This window comes from Notothenia rossii (assembly GCF_949606895.1).
Source record: "Notothenia rossii genome assembly, chromosome: 9".
Classification (NCBI taxonomy): Eukaryota; Metazoa; Chordata; class Actinopteri; order Perciformes; family Nototheniidae; genus Notothenia; species Notothenia rossii.
Window position 1 is genome coordinate 34,464,793 of NC_136907.1, and position 22,567 is coordinate 34,487,359.

General features: G+C 41.4%; 2 protein-coding genes across 4 annotated transcripts; both read right to left on the reverse strand.

Annotated features, from left to right (window-relative positions):
• Nucleotides 1-83: 83 nt before the first annotated feature.
• On the reverse strand, nt 84-4,466 carry hspa8 (heat shock protein 8). 2 transcript variants are annotated; one of them, XM_079649128.1, is made up of 9 exons: nt 4,311-4,466; nt 3,140-3,349; nt 2,587-2,792; nt 2,359-2,511; nt 1,671-2,226; nt 1,333-1,535; nt 941-1,139; nt 618-850; nt 84-537 (listed from the first exon to the last, which is right to left on the reverse strand). In XM_079649128.1, the coding sequence occupies exons 2-9, from the start codon at nt 3,342-3,344 to the stop codon at nt 337-339; spliced, it is 1,956 nt and encodes a 651-aa protein (XP_079505254.1). In that variant the 5' UTR covers nt 3,345-3,349; nt 4,311-4,466; the 3' UTR covers nt 84-336. The 2 variants fall into 2 exon arrangements, with proteins under 2 accessions (XP_079505254.1, XP_079505253.1); XM_079649127.1 differs by having other exon boundaries at nt 2,350-2,511.
• A 746-nt stretch (nt 4,467-5,212) lies between these two features.
• On the reverse strand, nt 5,213-21,767 carry crtam (cytotoxic and regulatory T cell molecule). 2 transcript variants are annotated; one of them, XM_079649129.1, is made up of 14 exons: nt 18,671-21,767; nt 18,297-18,483; nt 15,790-18,149; nt 10,652-10,795; nt 10,380-10,532; nt 10,087-10,212; nt 8,999-9,154; nt 8,297-8,524; nt 7,060-7,113; nt 6,711-6,941; nt 6,474-6,539; nt 6,166-6,306; nt 5,971-6,057; nt 5,213-5,631 (listed from the first exon to the last, which is right to left on the reverse strand). In XM_079649129.1, the coding sequence occupies exons 3-14, from the start codon at nt 16,133-16,135 to the stop codon at nt 5,456-5,458; spliced, it is 1,908 nt and encodes a 635-aa protein (XP_079505255.1). In that variant the 5' UTR covers nt 16,136-18,149; nt 18,297-18,483; nt 18,671-21,767; the 3' UTR covers nt 5,213-5,455. The 2 variants fall into 2 exon arrangements, with proteins under 2 accessions (XP_079505255.1, XP_079505256.1); XM_079649130.1 differs by lacking the exons at nt 15,790-18,149; nt 18,297-18,483; nt 18,671-21,767 and adding an exon at nt 11,903-12,080 and having other exon boundaries at nt 10,637-10,795.
• Between the last annotated feature and the right edge of the window lie 800 nt (nt 21,768-22,567).

Below are 22,567 nucleotides of genomic sequence, written 5' to 3' on the forward strand. Positions count from 1 at the left end.
GTTAAACTTTTCACTACGCAATAATAATGCAGCCATTGGCTAAATTAAACTACATTAACATAAAGCCAAGAAGAGATCAGGCAAAGGGTTAAGATTTGGTTTATTATCAAGGCAGTGACATCCTTGTATACAAAACACTTTACCGGACATGTGATCTGACTGCTTGTTCAAACTACAAGTTGTTCCCAGTTGTGTCGCAAACCATCTAATAAGTGATACCTGAACCCAGTTTTTTTGTTCAATTGCACTCTTTAGCTTGTTGTAACTTTTGCTATAAGAGGGTTACTTTCTTAGAAAACATCTCAGGAGAGAAGTTGGAGCGGAAGCAAGGAGTGTTTAGTCGACCTCCTCGATGGTGGGGCCGGAGGACCCACCACTGCCGGGTGCAGCACCACCAGCTCCAGGGAAACCACCAGGCATGCCCTCTGGCATTCCACCGGGCATTCCACCAGCACTCTGGTACAGCTTGGTGATGATGGGGTTGCACACCTTCTCCAGTTCCTTCTGTTGATGTTCATACTCCTCCTTCTCGGCAGTCTGCAACAAAAAAAAAAATGTTAGTGTTTTAATACCAATTCATATTGTGGCTAAAAGACTACAAAAGATTAAATAAATACCTGGTTCTTGTCTAGCCAGCTGATGACCTCATTGCATTTGTCCAGAATCTTCTGCTTGTCATCCTCACTGATCTTACCAGCAAGTTTTTCATCCTCCACGGTTGACTTCATGTTGAAAGCATATGACTCAAGGCCATTCTTGGAAGACACCTTGTCACGCTGGGAGTCATCCTCTGCCTTGTACTTCTCAGCTTCCTGGACCATGCGTTCAATGTCCTCTTTACTGAGTCGCCCTGGGAGTAAATTGCAAAAATTGTCAAAAATGTTGAGGGGGAACATTTGAGATAATGTTAAGAGTAAAACTATAAAAATCTGAAACTCACCCTTGTCATTGGTGATGGTGATCTTGTTCTCCTTGCCAGTGCTCTTGTCGACCGCAGAAACATTCATGATGCCATTGGCATCAATATCAAATGTCACCTCAATCTGGGGAACACCACGGGGAGCAGGAGGGATGCCCGTCAGCTCAAACTTGCCAAGCAGGTTGTTGTCCCTGGTCATAGCACGCTCACCTTCATAAACCTGTTTGAAGCATGAAGGGTTAAGTACAGGATTTTTAAGTAGTACTCAGTTCTAGTCAACTTTATTTCGCTCAGACATCCAAGGAAGGTTTGTGCCATCTTTGGTCTTGCAACCTCTGGTGGAAACTACGAATGGCAGGAATAATCGTCATCACTGCGATAAAATGTATGCGAATGACTGGTGTTGCGCTTACTTGGATGAGCACACCAGGCTGGTTGTCAGAGTAGGTTGTGAAGGTCTGAGTCTGCTTGGTTGGAATGGTTGTGTTTCTTTTGATCAGGACAGTCATGACACCTCCAGCGGTCTCAATACCCAGGGAGAGAGGGGTGACGTCCAAAAGCAACAAGTCCTGGACATTCTCAGACTTGTCACCAGACAGGATGGCAGCCTGGACAGCTTTAAGGAGGAAACAAGCAAAGAGACTGTTAGAAAAATCATGTTTATGTCATTAATGCCCATGACATCCAACTGCTACAGTGGTGCTGCTCTCACAATGCAGCTTGGATGGGAATAAAATGGTGTGACACTTACCAGCCCCGTAAGCCACAGCTTCATCTGGATTGATGCTCTTGTTGAGCTCCTTTCCATTGAAGAAATCTTGGAGCAGCTTCTGAATCTTGGGGATACGGGTTGAGCCACCAACCAACACAATGTCATGGATCTGCCCTTTGTCCATCTTGGCATCACGGAGTGACTTCTCCACGGGGTCCAAGGTGCCACGGAAGAGGTCAGCATTCAGCTCCTCGAAACGAGCCCTGGTGATTGAGGTGTAGAAATCAACTCCCTCGTAGAGAGAGTCGATTTCTATGCTGGCCTGGGTGCTGGAAGACAGGGTGCGCTTTGCCCGCTCACAAGCTGTGCGCAGACGGCGGACAGCTCTTTTGTTGTCGCTGATGTCTTTCTTGTACTTCCTCTTGAACTCAGCAATGAAGTGGTTGACCATGCGATTGTCGAAATCTTCCCCACCAAGATGTGTATCTCCAGCAGTAGATTTGACCTCAAAGATTCCATCCTCAATGGTCAAGATGGATACATCAAAGGTGCCACCACCAAGATCGAAGATGAGGACGTTCCTTTCAGCCCCAACCTGAAATTAGTATTAACATTTATAGTGTAAGAGGCTTCCTGAATTAACTCGTACACATTAGACATCATTCAAGTATACCGCTGATAATCAAGACCGTAGGAAAATCAAAATAGTTATAGTTACGTTTTTTACCTTCTTGTCCAACCCATAGGCGATGGCAGCAGCAGTTGGTTCGTTGATGATACGCAGAACGTTAAGGCCGGAGATTGTGCCCGCATCCTTAGTGGCCTGGCGCTGGGAGTCGTTGAAGTAGGCAGGTACCGTGATCACGGCATTGTTGACAGTCTAAACAAGAGAAATGTTAGCATATTGTACATCATAGCTTGCAGGTAATTTCCTAAGCTATGACAAATTACATACCTTTCCGAGGTAGGCTTCAGCAATCTCCTTCATCTTAGTAAGCACCATAGACGAGACCTCCTCTGGGTAGAAGGACTTTGACTCGCCTTTGTACTCAACTTGAAGCTTGGGGCGAGTGTTGTCATTGATGACATTAAAGGGCCAGTGCTTCATGTCGGACTGCACAACTGCATCGTCAAACCTGCGACCGATCAGTCGTTTAGCATCTGCAAAAGAGCTTGTCATTAGTTTCACAAAATAAAGAAATTGCATCGGTTCTAATGCAAGCTTCCATTAAGATCACTCAGACATCCAAGGAAGGTTTGTGCCATCTTTGGTCTTTCAACCTCTGGTGGAAACTACGAATGGCAGGAATAATCGTCATCACAGTGAGGAAGTGCTTTATTTAAAGACTATACCAAATATTACATCTTTAGTTATTGTCGTTTCATTAGAAGTCATTTTATGATCAGGGTAGGATAAATGTGCAAAATCTCTGACTATTCAATGAAGAGGATTTATTTATTTTAAAATATGACAACCACACCATTCGAAACAAATTCGTTTTTTTTACCGAAAACTGTGTTGGTGGGGTTCATGGCCACTTGATTCTTGGCTGCATCTCCAATCAGCCTCTCAGAATCTGTGAAGGCCACATAGCTGGGTGTGGTCCTGTTACCCTGGTCGTTGGCAATGATTTCAACTTTGCCATGCTGGAACACACCAACACAGGAGTAGGTGGTACCAAGGTCGATACCAACTGCTGGTCCCTTAGACATATTTCCTACAGAAAAAAAGAAAAATATTGGTTAACCTTAGATTAAAGAGAAGAATTTCCGCCCATGACACGGGACACAAATACCAGACAGAACTTAAATGATCATTTGCAGAGAAAGGCTATCAGTCATAACTTTACTGCGACAAACTTAAAGGAAAATTGTCCCTTGGGGAAGGGTTTTAAAGAAGTGTGGGAGACTATAGAAGGTTCACAATTATCACTAGTCAAACTCAATGTTGGCTGAATTAAATGTTTTAGTCACCAATGGACAATGTTATCCTTCTGCATTATGTTGAACAAAATTATATATAATATTCATTAACGTTTCGCCATTCATTTACAAGCATATCATTGCTGCAGAGAGCATTTAGCTAGTCCCGGCCATGTGACAATGAGTGAAGTGCACAACCGTTAGGCCAGAGTTGAGACCGGAAATGGAAAGGGCAACTTTTAAATATTCAAGCGAATAAAATGAAATTACCCTATAAGGCGAACAAATATGTTAGAAAAGGGTGGGCTGATTAAAAGACGGCGTACAAACAATTACAAAAAGATGCATCGTGATACAAGGACTCAATTGATGAATAAACCGGAAGTACGATCAAGTTTGCTAGCTTGACACCGTTTGTTCGAGAACATTCTGGAACGTCTCAGAATCCCTGCCCCCACAATTTCTGCTCGGCTAAGAAGCTAATGTTAGCTATTCCAATGCCCGTGAATTCAGCCTCTACGTCCCTTAGAAGTACTTATCTACATGTGTATACGTCCAAATGCGTTATACTTGGCAATAGTAATTAAACAACCGCAATACATGTCGTATGGCATTAAATAACGTTAACATTTCCGAGGGTGAGTAAGCATTAGCAAAATGCTATCGATATCGTCAGTAAACTAGATTGAAACAACCCAGGAGCATTTCGTTGAATATAACTCAAACATATTGTTTGCGAATCTCAGAGTAACTTACCGAATTGTTGAACCGTAGATTACTTGTGTGTTGGGTTGGAATGGACAGCGGCGACGGTGACTAGTCCTTGCCGGTATGAGAGGGGAAAGGAAAGAATGACTGCTGTCCGGCCAGTATATATATCCGGCAAAACAGCCAATCAGATGTCGAGTCTTGGAGTCTTTCCTCAACGGTCCACCAATGAGTCGTTGGTGACGCTAATAACGATCCAGCTGACTTCCTGTTTTATTTCATAAACGCTTTGAAAGACCGCATGGCCCAGGACTATACTGTAGCTTTGTGTGGTGATACAAGATGTAGTTAGGTAACAAACGATCCTTTTCAGACGTATTTTATTTCCGAAGTATTCATGTGTATAATTATATTGAAACCGTGTTATTTTAGTGAGGAGTTATTGAGGAATACGCAAGTAGAGGCAAGCAGCGGCGATTTAATTATGAGATAGGCCGTAGGCTTAGAGTAGACCCTTCACCCGCATCCACCACAACGAACCAGATGTACCTGCCTAGTATACACTGCTAAGTCAAACCTCACTCAAACAAACTGTCGTGAATAATTCACTTAATTGTTATAATAACGCAAACATTAAAACTCCAACTGAATGAGGCAATCTGATCTGAAAGCTGCCATTTGCCGAACATGTTTGTTCATTCACAGCTTTGATATGGGAAATTTGACGTTTTCTTAGATATAACTAACTAAAGGTTTAATGGTAAATGTCTGCTTGGAGAAAGCAACTAATGAAAGGTGGTCAGATTGGAGAGAAATAAATGTTTTGAGTGGTGATACATAGTCACATTTTGTTCACCAGAAACCATACCTTGAGGAACAAGCAGGATATAGATTAACAGTTGCATTGATTAGGCAACATCACCAGCTACTTTCCACAGAACTCATTCATGTTCAAAAGCATGCTATTATATTATAGCAAAAATTACAATTTATTGTGACATGTAAATGTAACATTGATAGAATATTTACAATAAGTACAGTAGCATACTTAAGTTAAAAGCAAGTCACCATATTATTTTCTGTGTAAAAATAGTTCTACATCCTTTTTTTACAAGTGCAATAACAAAAAATGTGGGCATTATAATGTTGCTCATGATATTGCTGAAGTTATGAATGCTGTATTTGACAGATTGTTAAAGCTCCGTCTCCTTTATGTCACACTTGGTTGATGTTTGTCCCGGGGTTGGATGTTGAGAATTCTTCTCTTTAGATGCACCCTCAGCTTCTGCCATCGCAGCAGTGTTTGTCACCGAGGTTATCACTGTTGGTTTCTCAACGACGTACTGTGTGAATGCTGTGTTGAAGAATCCTGTTTGAAAGAGAGAGTATTTTACAATCAGTGACTCATACTGCCCTGTTGGAAAGAAAGATGAGTCACCAGTGATGGCCACAACTTTATTTCCTGTTCCTCTCCACCAAGCCTTTCATTCCCTATGGCTAAAAGATGGATGGATCTAATAATCACATTAAAGTTCAACCCATTGCACAACATTTCTGTAAATTATCTGTCTTTATAAGGCCTAGGAATATGTGGAATTCAAAAGTTTGCAGTTAGATTACAGTTTAAGCAGGCACAAATGTTTTTCAGTTCATGTGCATACTTCTTCTGAAAAGAGTCTTTAAAAGAAGTGCTGAACCATTTGCTTACCTCTCCGCCTTTGTCCTTGAGAGTTCCTCTCTTCCTGGCTTGATTTTGATTTACTGCTCTCCTCTGATGGATCAGAGTCCTCATTTTCTGTAACAATAAAAACGATCATATATTTTTTATTTATTTAAAGTACTTGCTGCTTTGTGGTTTAACTACAAGACAATATGTAGAAGCAAAAAAAATAGGTCTGCTTACCTCTCTTCCAAGTGATGTGCGCTCTCCTGAGCTTGATGGCGAAAAAAATGACGACAACGAGAAGACCGAATATCAGACAAGTAACCAGGAAGACCAGTAGTGAACTTCCTCCAGTCCGCATCCTCGGGTCATTTAAGATATCTGGGAATTTACAGAAGGTTGGTAGTTAGCCCAGCAATTGCCATAAAGGCTTTATCCCCTTTGTATGTGTAAGGCAAGACTGTTGACTAATTATAATTTTCAAACCAAAGCAACAGAAGTTTAGTCTCTGCCATGCAGACACTGCACTGTTAAAAGTGTAAATTCACCTGTTTTGTTTCCCTCTGTGTGGTTATTGGAGGTGTTCTCTGTTGTCTCAGAGACAGATGTCCAGCCTTTAAGGAATTATGAAGAATGGAGGTACAATTAATAACAGGTCTAGATCTGCGTGTTGCATGCTGAATAATCCCTGTTTCCTAAATAGAACAACTCAATAATGGTTGTTCAAAGTATTGTCACTTGAATTTGACATCACATCATATACACACAAAAACAGTTTGACTCACTGGTATTGCTGAGAGTTGAGTGTTTGGATGAAGCCAGGTTCAGTGCTGATGTGACCGTCTCTGGCTCGCTGGAGGAAAACAGCTGAGTAGAGGGCCCTAACTCTGCAGGGCCCTCTGATGAAGGCCCTTTAAGATCTCTGGTTGTAATGTACCGTGTTCTCTGGGCCTCTGTTGAGCCTGGGGGCCAGGCTGTTGGAGAACGGGTCGAAGTTGTGTGCTGGGACATTGTTGCTGTAACAGAGAGGAGGTTTGTGTTATTAATTCTTATTAAACAATTGTGGTTATTCAGAATTACCACTAGGTGGGATACGACTGCCATTTGTCTAGAAATGCTCTGTTTGTATCATACCTGTAGCACTTGTTGCATTACTGATGGTGTCATTCCTCCTCCTGGTTGAGTTATCTTATGAGAAAATAGAAATCACAGGGTTTATCTTCTTAATTTGTTTAAGGAAATACATTTTCGTCATGCATAAAACAAGCAGATTAATTAATAAATGTAATTTAAGAAGGTGGAAACTAAAATGTTATGTGTAACGCTAAATCAAGAATTGTGAGGATTCAGTTTTCCATCTTCAGAATTAATAAAACACCTCCATAAGTTCAAACAGCCCCCAGTTTCACACACTGCTCTGAACCCTCCCTCACAGGAAACACATCTCGTGGTTTCACACCTACAGTGGTGCTTTTGAACTAAATGAATCGAGGGAGTTGAGATATATGTAGTTTAAACTTTACATACAGTTTTGTTTAAAGTGGACCATGCTATATTTGAATAATATAGTTTAGGAACACACCTATATAAGGCATATTTATACTTTTTATTTGTCAAAATACCAAACAGATCATGCATATTAGCCATTCCTCATTTCGCTCAATTTAACACTGTCTTTGCATGGGCTGTTTCTGTGAGAACAGCACCATCTACAGGTCTGGCATATGTACTACAGCGTCTCCAGCGCTTTCGAACGGCAATGTCCGTGGCTGTCTCCTCCTGATTGGTGGAGTTGGCCCAATAGCCATAGCGCCACTTCTGTGACGTCATAGAAGTGTTCAAATCTGGATCAGTCTGTATCAGATCCGTTGCAGCCCCTTTTTAAGAGATTTGGGTATGGAGGAAAATAGAGAGGGTTGTGTTTTCTGACACTTGGTGAGTTCCCTGGAACACCGGGGACACATATTCATGTATAAAAGACGTAAGTGCATTTTGCATGATAGGTCACCTTTAACTTATTATACTTGTTTTGTACAGAGCAATAATTAATAAAGCAAAGGGTGAACCCATTTAAGGTTCCTTTATCCACATCATTATTTGTACTTTCGTTTTTAAGATACTGCACATTTTAATGTTCATGTTGACACTATTGTTAGGTTTTTTAATTTTGAGTCTTTTAGGCATCAAAAATCCCAACTTGACTCTGATGTATATGCTCTGCCTCAAAAATAAAGTGTAACTGTTGTTGCGTTAGGATGTTTCTTGTTTCTTTTGTGTCCCTCATGTCGTGTCTGCATATGTCATCTGATGTTCTGTCGGTGAACGTCAATCTGACATCACATCATATACACATGCAAACAGTTTGACTCACCGCTGAGATGTGAGTGTGTGGATGAAGAGTTCTGTGCTGATGTGACCGTCAGTGGCTCACTGGAGGAAAACAGCTGAGTGGTGGGATCAGTTGATAACTTTGGACCCTCTGATGAAGGCCCTTTCAGATCTCTGGTTGTAATGTGCCGTGTTGTTCTCTGGGCCTCTGGTGAGCCGGGGGGACGGGCTGTTGGAGAACGGGTCGTGGTTGTGTGCTGGGACTTTCTTGCTGTGACAGAGAGGAGGTTTATGTTATTATTAAGCAGAAAAGGCATTGCATCATGAAAAGTAAAAATCCCTGCTGACATTTAAACAACATACAAATCACACTTCTGTTTTGGTTCAATTGAAAAGAAGAAACCAGACTATTTGTAACATATAAAAAGAGGAAATTAAACAGGGCCTGTTTCTTTATTTCGGTCTGTCAAGTTTCACACTCTGGTAAAGTGGACTTTGTCATGGAGTCTCATGTGAAAAAATTCCCTCTTTTGTGCTTTCCCTGTTTTGTGACGATGCAGCTAAAGTTGTACGGTTCCTCTAATACAACGCTTTTCTCAGTATCATTTAAAGTAAGCACGTTTTGGTTAATGCTAGGGCCATTGTTTTCACCGATGGTCGACTCTCTGCGGGGGATTCTTTATTGCCACTCACATTGTATCTGGGGAGAGGAGACAGATTTCAAATAAAAAGTAATTCTACTCACAGTTTCTTCCAATTTTGACACGTTTCATTCGAATTTTTGAGTGCAGAGCTGGATGGCGAACAATGCATTTCACAGTTACTCTGTTCTTCACCGACTGAACACACAACATATCCGTTGAGACATATTTTTTATCTTCATGCAGGACTCGGGTAACAGCTGTGGAATGGGACATATGTCATTAGTATCCATTTTAAACAACTGGTACCAGCTGTAATCAGTAGTACTCAAAATATGCTTAGAGCTCATTATTTATTAATATTCTTTTTTGTAAAGAAATTGTTTGTATTTCAGGGGATTCCAAGGGCCAGCAAACAAACTAGCAAGGAAGCCACAGTAAACATAATACAACTGTACAGCATTTTTTTTTAAAGATACAAAAGGACATAACCAATCACATCAATCTTTTAATTACTGAAATCAACATACCAACCCAGTCCCCTTTGAGTTGAATACCTTCCAATTGTGAGGATTGAGTCTTTTGCCAAATTAATACTTTTAGCATTCTGTCTATTAAAAGGATGTTGAATGTTTAAGAAAAGTCCATGTCAAGAGATTTGGTTTATTATTGTTACACTTGTTGTAAATTAGCCCTACAATTCTAAAGAGAGTTAAAACTACAATCTGTGGCATTCAAAATAACCAAAAAAGATGAGTAACCGACTTTTCAAGTTGTCTATTCTGTCATGAAAAGACAATAATACTCTTCAAAGGTTAGGGCCATCTTTCAACTTTAAATAAAATCTGACAACCCCAGCGCCAGGGTCGAGATTAGTGAGCGAGATGAACCCAGTCCATGGTGGATGATTTCATTTTAATATACCTCAAGGCCATATCTGCTATTTGTGTAAATGGTTGCATTTGACTGGGAACAGAACTATTGGACACAGTGAACCCCTAATCAGAAGGTCATACTGGTACATGATAATCTGAGAGTTTAAGAATAGCATTGTGCAAGATACAAAACCACAGACATGCAGCTACAGATGGCAGGTGATCCAAATGAATGTTACCTTTTATTCCTCACATTAGTTAACTTCTTCATAACAGTGTAGAGTATTTCTTTGCATCTTCAATTATAACAAACTTACCAATAATTTCAGGTCCACCATCCAATTTCCAGAAGATCTGTGGAGGAGAGCGGTTCCCCTCAGCAGTGCATTCTATACAAAACCTCCCTTCAGGCACCTCCTTTTTCACTATACATGTAGGACGGCCTTCGAATGAATCAAAACAGAAAATGTTATTACATTATTACAAAAATTTTCATCAAACAATCAGTGCAATGGTCCTGGGGAGGTGAGGGGTAAAAACCACAGTCAACCTCATGTTGTTGCTGGCTCCAACAGTCTGTGAGCAGTCAATGGAAACAATATTCTCTCACCTAACACTATGACCTCCACTTTCTTCTCTGTCGTGTGATCACCATACTGAGAGCATGTGTAGATGCCTCCATCTTTGAAGGTAACATTGGAAATACTGATGGTGAATTTTGACTCCGAGAGTTTGTTGATGCTGTAGCGTTTGTCTCCTAAAGCTGGCAGTGAGTGATGAAAAATATGTTTAATATGCCCAATTAAATAGTCAGAGATTCTTGCAATTGTTGCCTAAACATTTGACAGCTTGTGTTGGTGCTTTTACCTTTGTCATCTTTACCTTGTATTTGATTGAAGAACATAACATGTTCTTCAGGGTTCTTCCATTCCACGTTGGTCTTGTGAGCATCAGTAACTGGACAGCTTAACCTGAGTGTGTGACCTTTCGAAACAGTCACATGATGCTGCCACACCGCAAGTGAAACTGCAATTACATAAATAGGACAACAATTTCACACTGAGAGCACAATGTCATTTCTACCCCATACAGTTTGAAAAGTGCAACATTTCATAAAATTACAACTTCTAATGGAATTAAAGTCAAGAGCAGTCGACGTGTGATCCCTCCCTCGCACACAGACGTGTCCGAGGTGTAAACACTGTTTCCCACAGTTTGACTCATCTCATCCTGTGTGTGTTTGCGCAGCCCCCCGTGTCACACACTGTTTACTGTGTTTCAGATGTGACAGGAAGTCATGTGGTCAGTTCTTTTAAGGTAAAAGAGAAAGCAGTGGTGGTGGAAGAGAAAGGCTGTAGGCTGATCACGGGGTTCTGGGGGCTTTTCCTTTCCTATGGGGTAAGATGTCGAGCTGTTTGGAAAACACATCTGTGGGGGCATGTTGACACCATCAACACCACCAGTGAGCACACCTTCTTCACAAGCGTGGGTTGTGTAGATATTACATTTCTTCATTTTAACATTTGAACAAATGCTAAACGTGGTAAAATTAATGTTTTCGTTTCCTGAAGCAAACAACGACAACTTCAAAGCACATTATAATGCATAATAATCACCGCTGTAATGGGGAATTATAATACACTTTAATCCCAGCAACAACCACTGTGTTAGTGAGTGAACACTACATGAAGTTTTATGACACATGGCCTTTTAATCATGCATAAACTCTTTATAATACGATGTGCTAGGATTATTTTTATAAAGTATTATGAATATGTGTACTTTTTCATAACTATAATTAGAATAAGTGTGAGTTATTAGTAATAAGAGTGCTACAGTTTTAATACAGTGCTATAAATATATTTCAATCCGTTATTACTATGTTTATAATGCATTATAGAAAGTGCATCCATCTTAGTTGTCTGAATAATCCGTTTGTAATTTCTCTCTTACCCTACCCCACACATTGCGATGGACAGGAGATTCTTTCATATGAAGTCATAAGCAAAGTCATCACTTCAGTCATCTGCCGTTTTTAATAGTCACATTCAGTTTATTAGGCTCATTTCAGGATTATATATTTTTGATCAACAACATATGCCAGTTAGCTAGTATTGAAAGTAAAAGACTCACCCTGTATAAGTAACAGGAAGACGCTGAACCGCAGCTCCACTTCCATCTCTGTCTCTCTGACGCTGGCTCTGACTCTGCTGTGTTTGCACCCTCCTCTCATCTATATACTCCACCGAGGGACCTGCTATGACATCAAAGCCGTGGTTTCACAGCGCTGATCTGTTTAAGGGATTCTTGTGTGAAACCTACAGTAAAGGTACAAGGCCAATAGTTCAGGATGATCAGCTGTTTCTGAAACTGAATGCTGAAGTTGTCCTATCCAACAATCTTTTTCACTGATTTAATTAAAAAGATTTCAATTCACTCAGGCCACGTTTACACAGAGACAAAAATGAACCTTAGTATATATCAAAAAAGTCTTCCGTCCACACCAGGGGTGCCCAACCTTTTTTAAACCGAGAGCTACTTTTAAAGTTGCCACTCTGCCGAGATCTACCAGTCCAAATAGAGAGGCATAGCCATTACTGACAGCCTACTACCAGGTAAATACACACTTCTACTTGTATAAAACTGACCTTACGATTAATACTTCATAAAATACTGCAGATCCTTTATCTTACCTCTTTCTAATCTACACACATACAAGTATTTAACTGAAGCTACACGTCACATACAAACAGTGCTGCCACATATGACACAGGAAAAAACGAAAAAACACTGAACCCTTTCTTTGCCATTATATAAAAATAGTGTTGCTACAAAAGTATAAATGAGGCTTACTAATAAGACAACTCAGATCTGAAGCTACACCGAAATCTGCTGCCAAAGTGCAATAAAAAAAAGACAAAATTAATAGAATCAAACCCTTTTTTTGTTGCATTTTAGTAGAGTATAAAAGAAATGCCTTTTAAAATAGGATGCAAGCAACACTAGTTTCTTAACCTGAATTGATAATAGACTATAATCAATTTAAACAGGACAGATCTTAATGTTTGCGTTCTTATACCATTTAGTAAAATAATTATAATTGTTGGGAAAATATTTTCCAAGGCCCATAACTTTGACCCAGTTTATCAGTTCAAACTCACCTGACTGAGGACACGCACCTATAACCTTGGCTGCTGTGCTCTCAGTGTTCTGTCTCCCTGTTCCTGCCTGTTGGCGTCAGCTGATAGAGGTGTTATGGTTCTATGTTCCTGCCTGTTGGCGTCAGCTGATAGAGGTGTTATCAGTGGCGGTTCTAGACCAATTTGACTGGGGGGGCCACTGGGGGGCCAGTTATTTTCTGAGGGGGGCACAATAAATGCAGGACGAAAAAGAGAACTAGACAGTATGAAGTAATTGGGCATAAGAAAACAATGCAATACAGTTATTGGTATTTGTTTCAGTACACTTATTTATTTCAGATAGATCTTATAGTTATTACTGTTAGCTTCAGCTTAAGTTATAGTACCATTTTTGCACTAACACCATATCATATTTATATAAAAATAAAGGCAATGAACAGTTACATCTCTACTTTACATAAGGGTGTCTGCATCCCAGGCTGTAGTTTCCTTCCCAAAATCTCACATTACAGCAACAAAATCCTGCGGTTTTTGGCAAACCGATCAACAACTTTACGCAACAAGAGTACCAGAAAATATACATTTTTAATTCCACAGAAAAGGATTTAATGTAAAAGTCTACAAATCTTAAATGTTGACTTAAATAAAATAAATGGATATAGATAGAAAACATAGATTTCAGATGTATTATTTATTTCCCATAAGCACAGACACGTAGGCTATTTAACAAACATGAAGACTGAATACAGAATGCACAGCTGTTCTGCACGCGCACTAATCAGTTTTGTCTATTCCGTCACATTTCTAATAAACGTAAAACAGTTATATCTGGAAAACACACAGATTTACATATACAAATAAAGGCAATGAACAGTTACATCTCTACTTTACATAAGGGTGTCTGCATCCCAGGCTGTAGTTTCCTTCCCAAAATGTCACATTACAGCAACAAAATCCTGCGTTTTTTGTGATTTTTGGCAAACCGATCAACAAATAAGTCAAGATTCAAAGCCTTTGACATCCTTGACTCAATACTAAGCACACCCAGATTGCTCAGTCTCTCATCAGTTATGATGGATCTGAGAAACGTTTTGACCAGCTTCAATGTAGAAAAACTGCGCTCACAGGAAGCAGAACTGACTGGGATTGCGACTGCTATTTTGCAGAGTCTGAAGAGCTCAAAAAACACTTCTTTATAAGGCTCAATGAACTGAACAAGCTCCAGTGTACTATCAGGTCTCTGCATCACAGTCTTTATTTTCCTATCTAAAATTCTGCTGAACTGATGTAGTTCATGCCCCAAGTCCTCAATATTTGCATCGTACAACTGAGCAAATGAAAACAGAGTTGTCTCCTTCAGAAATGCATCACTTTTGGGGTTAAGAGCTTGGATGCTATTCATCATGTCACAGTTTGTGTTTGAAAACCGTCTATTAAGCTCATTGAGCCTCTGATCAATGACAGGGTAGAAAAAGGCTGTACGAAACCTGTGTTTATCTTGTTTTGTCTCTCTCTGTCCAACAGTAGTCAGTATGAAGCTTTCAGCAAGTTTAGAGCTCAGTCGTTTTTGTCGTTTCGCTGCTGGCTGTATTGCAGTATCACATTGCTCAGAAATGTTCAACACTTTATCCCACAAGTTATCAAAAAATGACTCCTGCCTGAAGTCATTCAATGTCTGAACTAAAGATCCAACTAAATCCACAGCCTTTGAAAGGTCAAGGGATGAAGACTGTAACATGTCAGAGAGAAATGTTGTTCCTGCAAACACTTTACGGAGTGTTTCAAGATGCACAATGAATTCTAGATCCAACTGTGCCAGCAGACCACGTGCCTCAATAGATCTCTCACCATTGTGTTCTTGGGCTATGTCTTGCAGTACTCGCTTGAGGGCCGGTAATCTATCCATAATGTTAATGTTTCTATTATGCTACAATGATGGGGAGTTGTCTTTTCTCTTACTGTGCCACAGAACAACACAAACACTTGTATTTGTATTGTTATTATTTTTAAAGTAAAGTAAATTAACTTGTTACTAGTTACTTTTATAATTTAGTAACTAATAAAGTAACGCGTTACTTTTTTGAGAGCAGTAACTATAACTATTACTAGTTACTTTTTTTAAGTAACTTGCCTAACAATGGTAATAAATCATCTTTTTTTCATTTTTTTCACTTTTCATTTTTAGGGGGGCCACAGGGGGTCAGAGGTCAGTGTTAGGGGGCACTGGCCCCCCCCCTAGAACCGCCCTGGGTGTTATGATTCTATCTTATTATGCAGAATGTTGATTATTCTCTCTGAACTAGCTAAATACATGGGTCTGGGGTAGAGTTCTTCAGAATTGGAGTGGCAACTCTCCCGTGCAGTCAGACTGTGACTGCTGTGACTTGTGATGTGAATCCTCCGGCTGAAACTCCTATAATAAACCATCAGTGTTTGACATCAAAGCTCCTGCTCTTCCCGTGTCTCCTTCATGAGTCGGTGACTCCCACTGCATTGCTACGCAGAAGTTTCCCTTGGTTCTGGTGAAAATGGACTGCTGTTAGAGACGGGCGAGTTCTGATTCATCCGGATCATTAACCCGGATCCTATGGGAGCTTCCGGTTTTCGCTATGAGTGGTCGCATTTTCGAGAGCTCCCGCTTTGGAGGTTATTCCTCACGATCTTTTACATATTTCATCCTCATGACAATATGGATTATGAGCTCCTACCTCAACCCATCAATGAGGCAACATCACTTAGAGAAGGAGAGTAATACAAGCGGGGATAAAATGATCCACAATGACTTTTACCTGCTCAACGGCTGGGAAAGGAAACACCTCGCTTTTGGAAGTGCAAGCATTCATGCATTATTAACTGCAAACCCGACGCGAAAGTACTTACCCCCGTCAGGCAAACTAGACCGAAGAAGTATGATCGTCTTGGTCTTATTGTTAGCGGGAGACATCCATCTGAATCCGGGCCCGGTGCAGACAAGAAGCCAGTCCTGCAGGCTCGAGGAGCTAGCATCAAAACTAGCATCACAAGTAGCATCTCTTCCGCTGCAGCAACAATTACGCGACGACAACAGAGACCGTGGAGACAGCGGAGACCGAGGAATCAACGGAGACTTCGACATTCCCCCGGGGACGCCTCGGCAGACAGACACGCATGAGGCAGTGACGAGAGGAAGTGAACCGAGATCCGAGGGAACAAATATCCGCCATGTTGTTAGCCACCCTGCTAGCATATCAACGGCTAAAGCTACAACGGAGCCTCCCTCCCCCTACCACCCCACTGCTCCAAGCAACACGGCAGGCCGCAAGCCGGTTGCTGTAACGGACAAAGACAAATATCTGAATATCTGACGACATTGTGCATTTAAGCAACAAAAATGGACTACATATTTTTCATCTGAACACTAACAGCCTGAGACACAAACTGGCTGAACTCAGGCAGCTATTCATGAACGGTAAGGCAAGCATATTATGCTTTTCTGAGACCAAATTGGACAATTCCATTACAGATTCAGAGATTGAAATTGAAGATGATCTTGTAGTGAGAAGGGACAGGAACGTGAATGGAGGTGGTGTCTGCATGTACATACATAAAGACACCAATTTCAAAAACCGTACTGACCTGCATCATGAAAATATTGAATCTGTGTGGGTTGAAATTCTTTTTGACAATGCTAAATCTGTAATAGTCGGGACAATCTATAGACCACCGGAACAGAGTGACTTTTATGATACATTAGATGGGTGTTTGGCTGAGGTGGGGGATGTAGAGACAATTATTATTGGAGACTGGAACACGGATATGCAACGTAAAGACACGTCCGTCTTCAAGTCCTTCAGTAGGATTTGTGATATGCACGGCTTCAGCCAGCTAATCACCCAACCCACCCGGGTATGTGAAACAACACAGACTACCATTGATCTCATTCTGACCTCTGACAAGTCCAAGATCTACAGTAAAGGGGTTATAGCATGTGGTTTAAGTGATCATTATATGATATTCTGTACCCGCAAAAGGCTAAAACAAAAGGCCGGCTGTCACAAAACAGTCATATCTAGAGACCTCAAAAACTACTCTAGCGAGGCCTTTAACCTAGAAGTGGAGAGCCTGGACTGGTCAGATGAGCTCGGTGGTACGCAAGTTGAAGAAACATGGCTTGGTTTCAAAAATAAATTCTCTGCAATACTCAATGATTTGGCCCCCCTAAGAACAACCAAGGTAAAAAATCGCGCAGAGCCGTGGATGCACTCCGACATACTGACCGCCATGCAAACCAGAGACAAAAAATGCTCTGAGTTTCATAAAAGTCAGTCAATGATTTCCAAAAGCACGAGCAGTGAACTCCTGGCCCACGTGACTGAACTAAAAATTGAAAGAAACTAGTGGTGGGCATAGATTTTTTTTTTTAATCTAGATTAATCTCACTGTATTCTTGGAATTAATCTAGATTAATCTAGATTAAAATGCCCCATTTGAATTCTGCCGAAGGCATTCAGAATATGTGTGCTACCCAAATAATGACTAAAAGTAAGTTTTTGAGAACGGGTTTCTCAAGCCAGGTGGTGCATTAGACCAGGGGCTCATCTCCAGTTTCCAAAATGCATCACAAACTGCTTGAGAAAGCTGTTCTATGATAATTGGTGATGAAAATAAATCAATGACAATGAGATGTACTTGTGTTTATTAACTGTTTATTTTTAGTTGAACAGTAGGCCTATATAACAGGTTGTAATGAACTGTTTACAGTCAGTAGCTTTGTGTCAGTCAAAGCTCTATTTCTCCTTCTTCCACCAGTCACTCAGGCAGAGCAGTTTGTTCACATTTTCTGGTGACAAACAAGCTCTCCTCTTCTGGACAATATGGCCTGCTAAAGAAAAAAGTATCTCGCATGGGACAGTTGTGGTAGGAGTCCCCAAGTATTTACGGGCAATTTGGGCCATCTTACCATAGACAGCAGTGTGCTCCGACCACCACTTCAGTGGACACTGATCTAGACTGGCACTGGGCTCTACCTTGTACCTCTCCACTGTACTATCTTCTGGTGTCTCCTCATCTGATTCTGAGTCGGATCCCATCAGTAGCAGGGCTGTTTTCTTCTTGGGTGGCTCAGGGTTCTCCTCCCTGAGTGGCTGCAGAGCAGGTTCTTCTCCCTTCATCAACGCACTTAGCTTTGCCCACACTGGCTCCCTCTCTGCTCTGGGCAAGCACTTGAGGTCCTTAAATCGTGGATCTAGAGCAGTCGCCACCTTTGATGAATAAAAAATTATAATTATTGATTGATGAAAATGTGACTTTCCAAATCCAACCTCCATATTTCTTCATGACCTATTCATCTGGCTTTACAGTCTATTATGGTCATACAATGTAGTTATCTTCTGGTCACTCTGACATACCTTAAGCCATTCCAGGTGTATTTTCTCCCTCCGCTGGTTGATATCCTTGATGAAGGCAGCCTTGAATCGCACAATATAGGCAGGATCATCATCTGAGATGTTCATCGCGTGCTGGAGGTGGCACAGGGCAGGTAGAACCACAGAGCAGGATACATACTTATCTCCACCAAGGAGCTCAGTGATGTACCTACAGACAGACAGACAGACAGACAGACAGACAGACAGACAGACAGACACACATACAGCAAAACATTATTAGTGACAGATTAATTTAACTCAGATTACACATTTAAGGGCAGGTGTTTCTTACATACAAAGTGACATTTAAAAACTTGTATGCCAATTCATGAACACACTAACTTTGTAGACCATACCTGCATGGCTCCAGCAGTTTCTCTAGCTTTGCCAACTTCTCATAATCCGCATTTGTTGGGAGGGCCAGGTTGTGCTTCTGCAGCGACAGCGTTGTGTGCAGTGCGTCTCTGTTGCGCCTCACGCGCTTTATCATCTCAAAAGTGGAATTCCACCGTGTTGGAACGTCTTGCACGAGTGACTCCTTAACTTGTCCAAGGGAGGATTGTTGGACATTTAGCTCGTCTGAGTTGGCCGGACTGTGTTTGAAATGTCCGACCACTTTACGGCACTTGGCCAGTCATCAAAACCACCTTCCCGAAGTGACATTACAATAGCTCTCTGTACAACATGCGCAACACAGGGCAAGTGCTCGAATGGAAGTATCCTCCCTGCTGCCACCATATTAGGAGCGCTATCGCAATTCGGCTAGGTATACATCCGCGCTAAATTATCAAGGTGAAAGTCATCATAGCTTGCGTAGTATAGACCCAGCTCCCAACCCAACTTTGAGAATAGATTAACGGCGATATTTTTTTTTATCGCCGACAAGAGTCTCACGTTAACGCAGCACGTTAACGCCGATAACGGCCCACCACTAAAAGAAACAGACTAAGAAATGACGTAAGCTCCATGATCAAAACTGCCAAAAAGAATTTCATCAATGTCAAAACTGAGGAAAACAAAAATAAACCCTGTGAACTTTGGAAATTACTCAATAACCAGCTTGGCTGCAGTAAAAAACTCAAAACGAGATTTTCGAACTTAAACATAAAGACAGATAACAGGCTCATCACAGACAAACTGGACGTGGCCAAGTACTTGAACATTTTTTTCACAAACATAGCCACAACTCTTGTAAATAAATTACCCTCCCACTCAGGGCTTTTTGGAGTAGATCAAATCATGACCTACTACAAAAACCTAGTGGTACGCAAAGATGATTTCAGTCTAGCGAGGGTAACATCAGCAGAGGTACTCATTAAACTGAGCGCCCTCCAACCTAACAAGGCCACTGCCCATGACAATATCCTCTCCAAATTCCTCAGAGACACAGCAACCGCCATCTCACCAGTCATAGCTCACATAATTAACCTCTCCATAAAACAGGGAAAAGTACCCAAAGAATTCAAAATTGCAAGAGTAACCCCCCTGCACAAAAAGGGCAGCAAATTGGACCCAGGCAACTACCGTCCTGTTTCTATACTTACCTCCATCTCGAAAGTCATGGAAAAAATAGTATATGAACAGGTCGAAAAGTACCTCGCGGACATCTATGAATTTCAATCTGGCTTTAGAACATCCCACTCCACTGACACATGCCTTCTTTATTTAAACGACCACATCAAACAAGAGGTGGACGAGGGCAAATACTGCGGCATGGTGATGCTGGACCTGCAAAAGGCTTTCAACACTGTCAATCACCCCATTCTGATTGACAAGCTAAAAGCAATTGGTTTTGATAAACTATCGGTGAGCTGGATGCAATCCTACCTGGAGGGGAGAGAACAGATGGTGGAGGTAAACGGTACTCTGTCCCCCCCCCTCCCAGTGAGCTGTGGTGTTCCACAAGGAAGCATATTAGGTCCGTTACTGTTCCTAATTTATGCAAATGACATGTCATCAGCATGTGACTGCAACTTGTTCCTGTTCGCGGACGACTCAGCCCTGCTGGTCTCTGACAGGAGCAGATTGCAGGTTGAAAAAACCCTCAGCTCCGAGCTCTGCAGAATCTGCACCTGGCTCGCCGATAATAAATTATCATTACACCTGGGTAAAACAGAGTCCATACTCTTCGGTTCGAAACATAATCTCAGCAAATCCGACGACTTCTCAGTTGCAGTGGGTGACATTATTGTCACAAGTAAGAAGGAAATTACATACCTAGGATCTATTCTTGAGGCAAACCTCTCCTGTGACAAAATGGCATCCAATGTAATAAAAAAAGTCAATCAAAGAACTAGATTCCTATACCGGATCTCCTCTCTGGTAAACAAAAACACCCTGAAAACTCTGGCAGGAGCACTCATTCAAGGGTACTATGACTATGCTTGCACGTCATGGTACCATAGCACCTCCAAGGCGCTAAAAATAAAACTTCAAACATCACAAAATAAACTGGTCAGACTACTGCTTGACCTTTCATCTAGAACCCACCTCACCTCTGCCCACTTTGACAACCTAGGATGGCTTAGAGTAGACGACAGAGTACAGCTACTTGCAATGGGCCTGGTCTACAAGATCCACTACACCTCTATGGTACCCATGTACATGTCAAAATTATTCCCAAAGGTCAAGGAATACCATGATCATAACACCAGCGGGAGCTCCACAAATCATGTAAAACCCAGATTTGGCACAAAAAAAGGGGAATACACGTTTCGCAATTATGCCACATCAAGGTGGAACGCTCTTCCCACTACTGTAAAGGAAAGTAAAACTATACTTACCTTCAAAACCTCTCTTAAAGAGCACCTTCGGGGGAGAGCATTGCAAAACTGGCTCCGGTAATGGTACAAATCTCAACCTGTCGTACAATGGACAGCTTCCCCCCCATCTATACTCGCATTTTAGACTCTGTTACTAACTGTATATCTGTAGACTTGGTATGTCTTAAATGTCCGGTTAGGATGTATTAGAACGAAATCTAAAATGAAATTTGTAAATAAGCCATCTTTATGTAAAAAACCACCTGTATGTAAATTGTAAATAAGCCATCTGTATGTCAAATATGTCTTGTATGTCTTAAATGATATGATGAATTGGAAATGGGGGACCCTGATGTAAACAAGACGAAAGTCTTTCTCTGGTCTGCATCCCCTTAACAATTGTATGTTTTGAGCTGTACTGTACTGTACCCAATATACAAGCTGTTAATAAACTTTTCAATCAATCAATCAATAGATCCTAGAAATGAGCTGGTCGTGAAGAGTCTCCCCTCTCCATTAACCCGAGTCCTTTGAGTCCTACACCTGGTGTGATCTAAAAATTAAAACTATCAATTGCGTCACTCGCTACTCTCTTTATAACATGTAAAATAACATTACAACGTACCCCAGTCCATCTGCCTACCCTTTAGCAAGTAGGATAGCTTGGAGAAGTTATCGTTTGGATCAGGGGAGGGGACGCGGATCAGTGAAACTTCCTGCAGACTCGTGGGGACTCGGAGCCGCGGGGGGAGCCGCGAGCCGCGGGGGGAGCCGCGGGAGCCGCGGGAGCCGGCTATATTATGCACGAGTCAACAGCAGACTCAGAGATTCGCAAATCCTGACTCACTGTGCAAAACATAGCAGACTCGTGCGGACTCAGAGCCGTAACTGTATAGCAGCAGATTCAGAGATCCAGCAGACTCGTCCTCATGCATGAGTCAACAGCAGACTCAGATTCGCCAAATCGCCAAATAACCCTTTTTTTTTGTGATGAACATTTTTTATTAAAGCAAAAGGCACTGTGTAGCGGAGGTTAATATAATATTAGTTTAATATGCTCGTGAAATGCAACAACTTTTTGGTTTCACCGGTCGGATTTCTACTGTCTTGGTGATGCTAACTCATATGACTCAAATGACTCGTATGATCCGGATCTCTTCAATGACTGACTCATAAGACTCCGAGTCCATAAAAGGATCCGGATTTGCCATCTCTGCTGTGCATTTAGCTGTCCTTTCAGGCCCCTCCCCTTTTGGGAGCGTAGGGCAGAATTACGGCCCGTCTACACTACAGGCATGAAAAAATCTTTTCAGTTTCACCCACTGTCTCTGCCACCTCCCTCCATGAAATCAGTCACATTGACCCGAAGACACATTTTGAATTATAGACACTGTTGGAAAGAGGAGATTCCTAGCATTCTAATGATATCAGGTTGTTGTACTCCAAATATTAAACAAAATATGTCACATTATGACTGTCACCGAGTCATCA

Excerpts from the sequence above, each read along its gene's own strand:
- hspa8 (XM_079649127.1), bottom strand. The coding sequence starts at position 3,344 with ATGTCTAAGGGACCAGCAGTTGGTATCGACCTTGGTACCACCTACTCC. Across the intron at positions 2,227-2,349 it reads TGGACAAGAAGGTAAAAAAC|GTTGGGGCTGAAAGGAACGT; the intron begins GTAACTATAACT and ends TACTAATTTCAG. Across the intron at positions 1,536-1,670 it reads AGCTGTGGCTTACGGGGCTG|CTGTCCAGGCTGCCATCCTG; the intron begins GTAAGTGTCACA and ends TCCTCCTTAAAG.
- crtam (XM_079649129.1), bottom strand. The coding sequence starts at position 16,135 with ATGCTAGCAGGGTGGCTAACAACATGGCGGATATTTGTTCCCTCGGAT. Across the intron at positions 6,307-6,473 it reads CACAGAGGGAAACAAAACAG|ATATCTTAAATGACCCGAGG; the intron begins GTGAATTTACAC and ends GTAAATTCCCAG. Across the intron at positions 6,058-6,165 it reads GCACATCACTTGGAAGAGAG|AAAATGAGGACTCTGATCCA; the intron begins GTAAGCAGACCT and ends TTATTGTTACAG.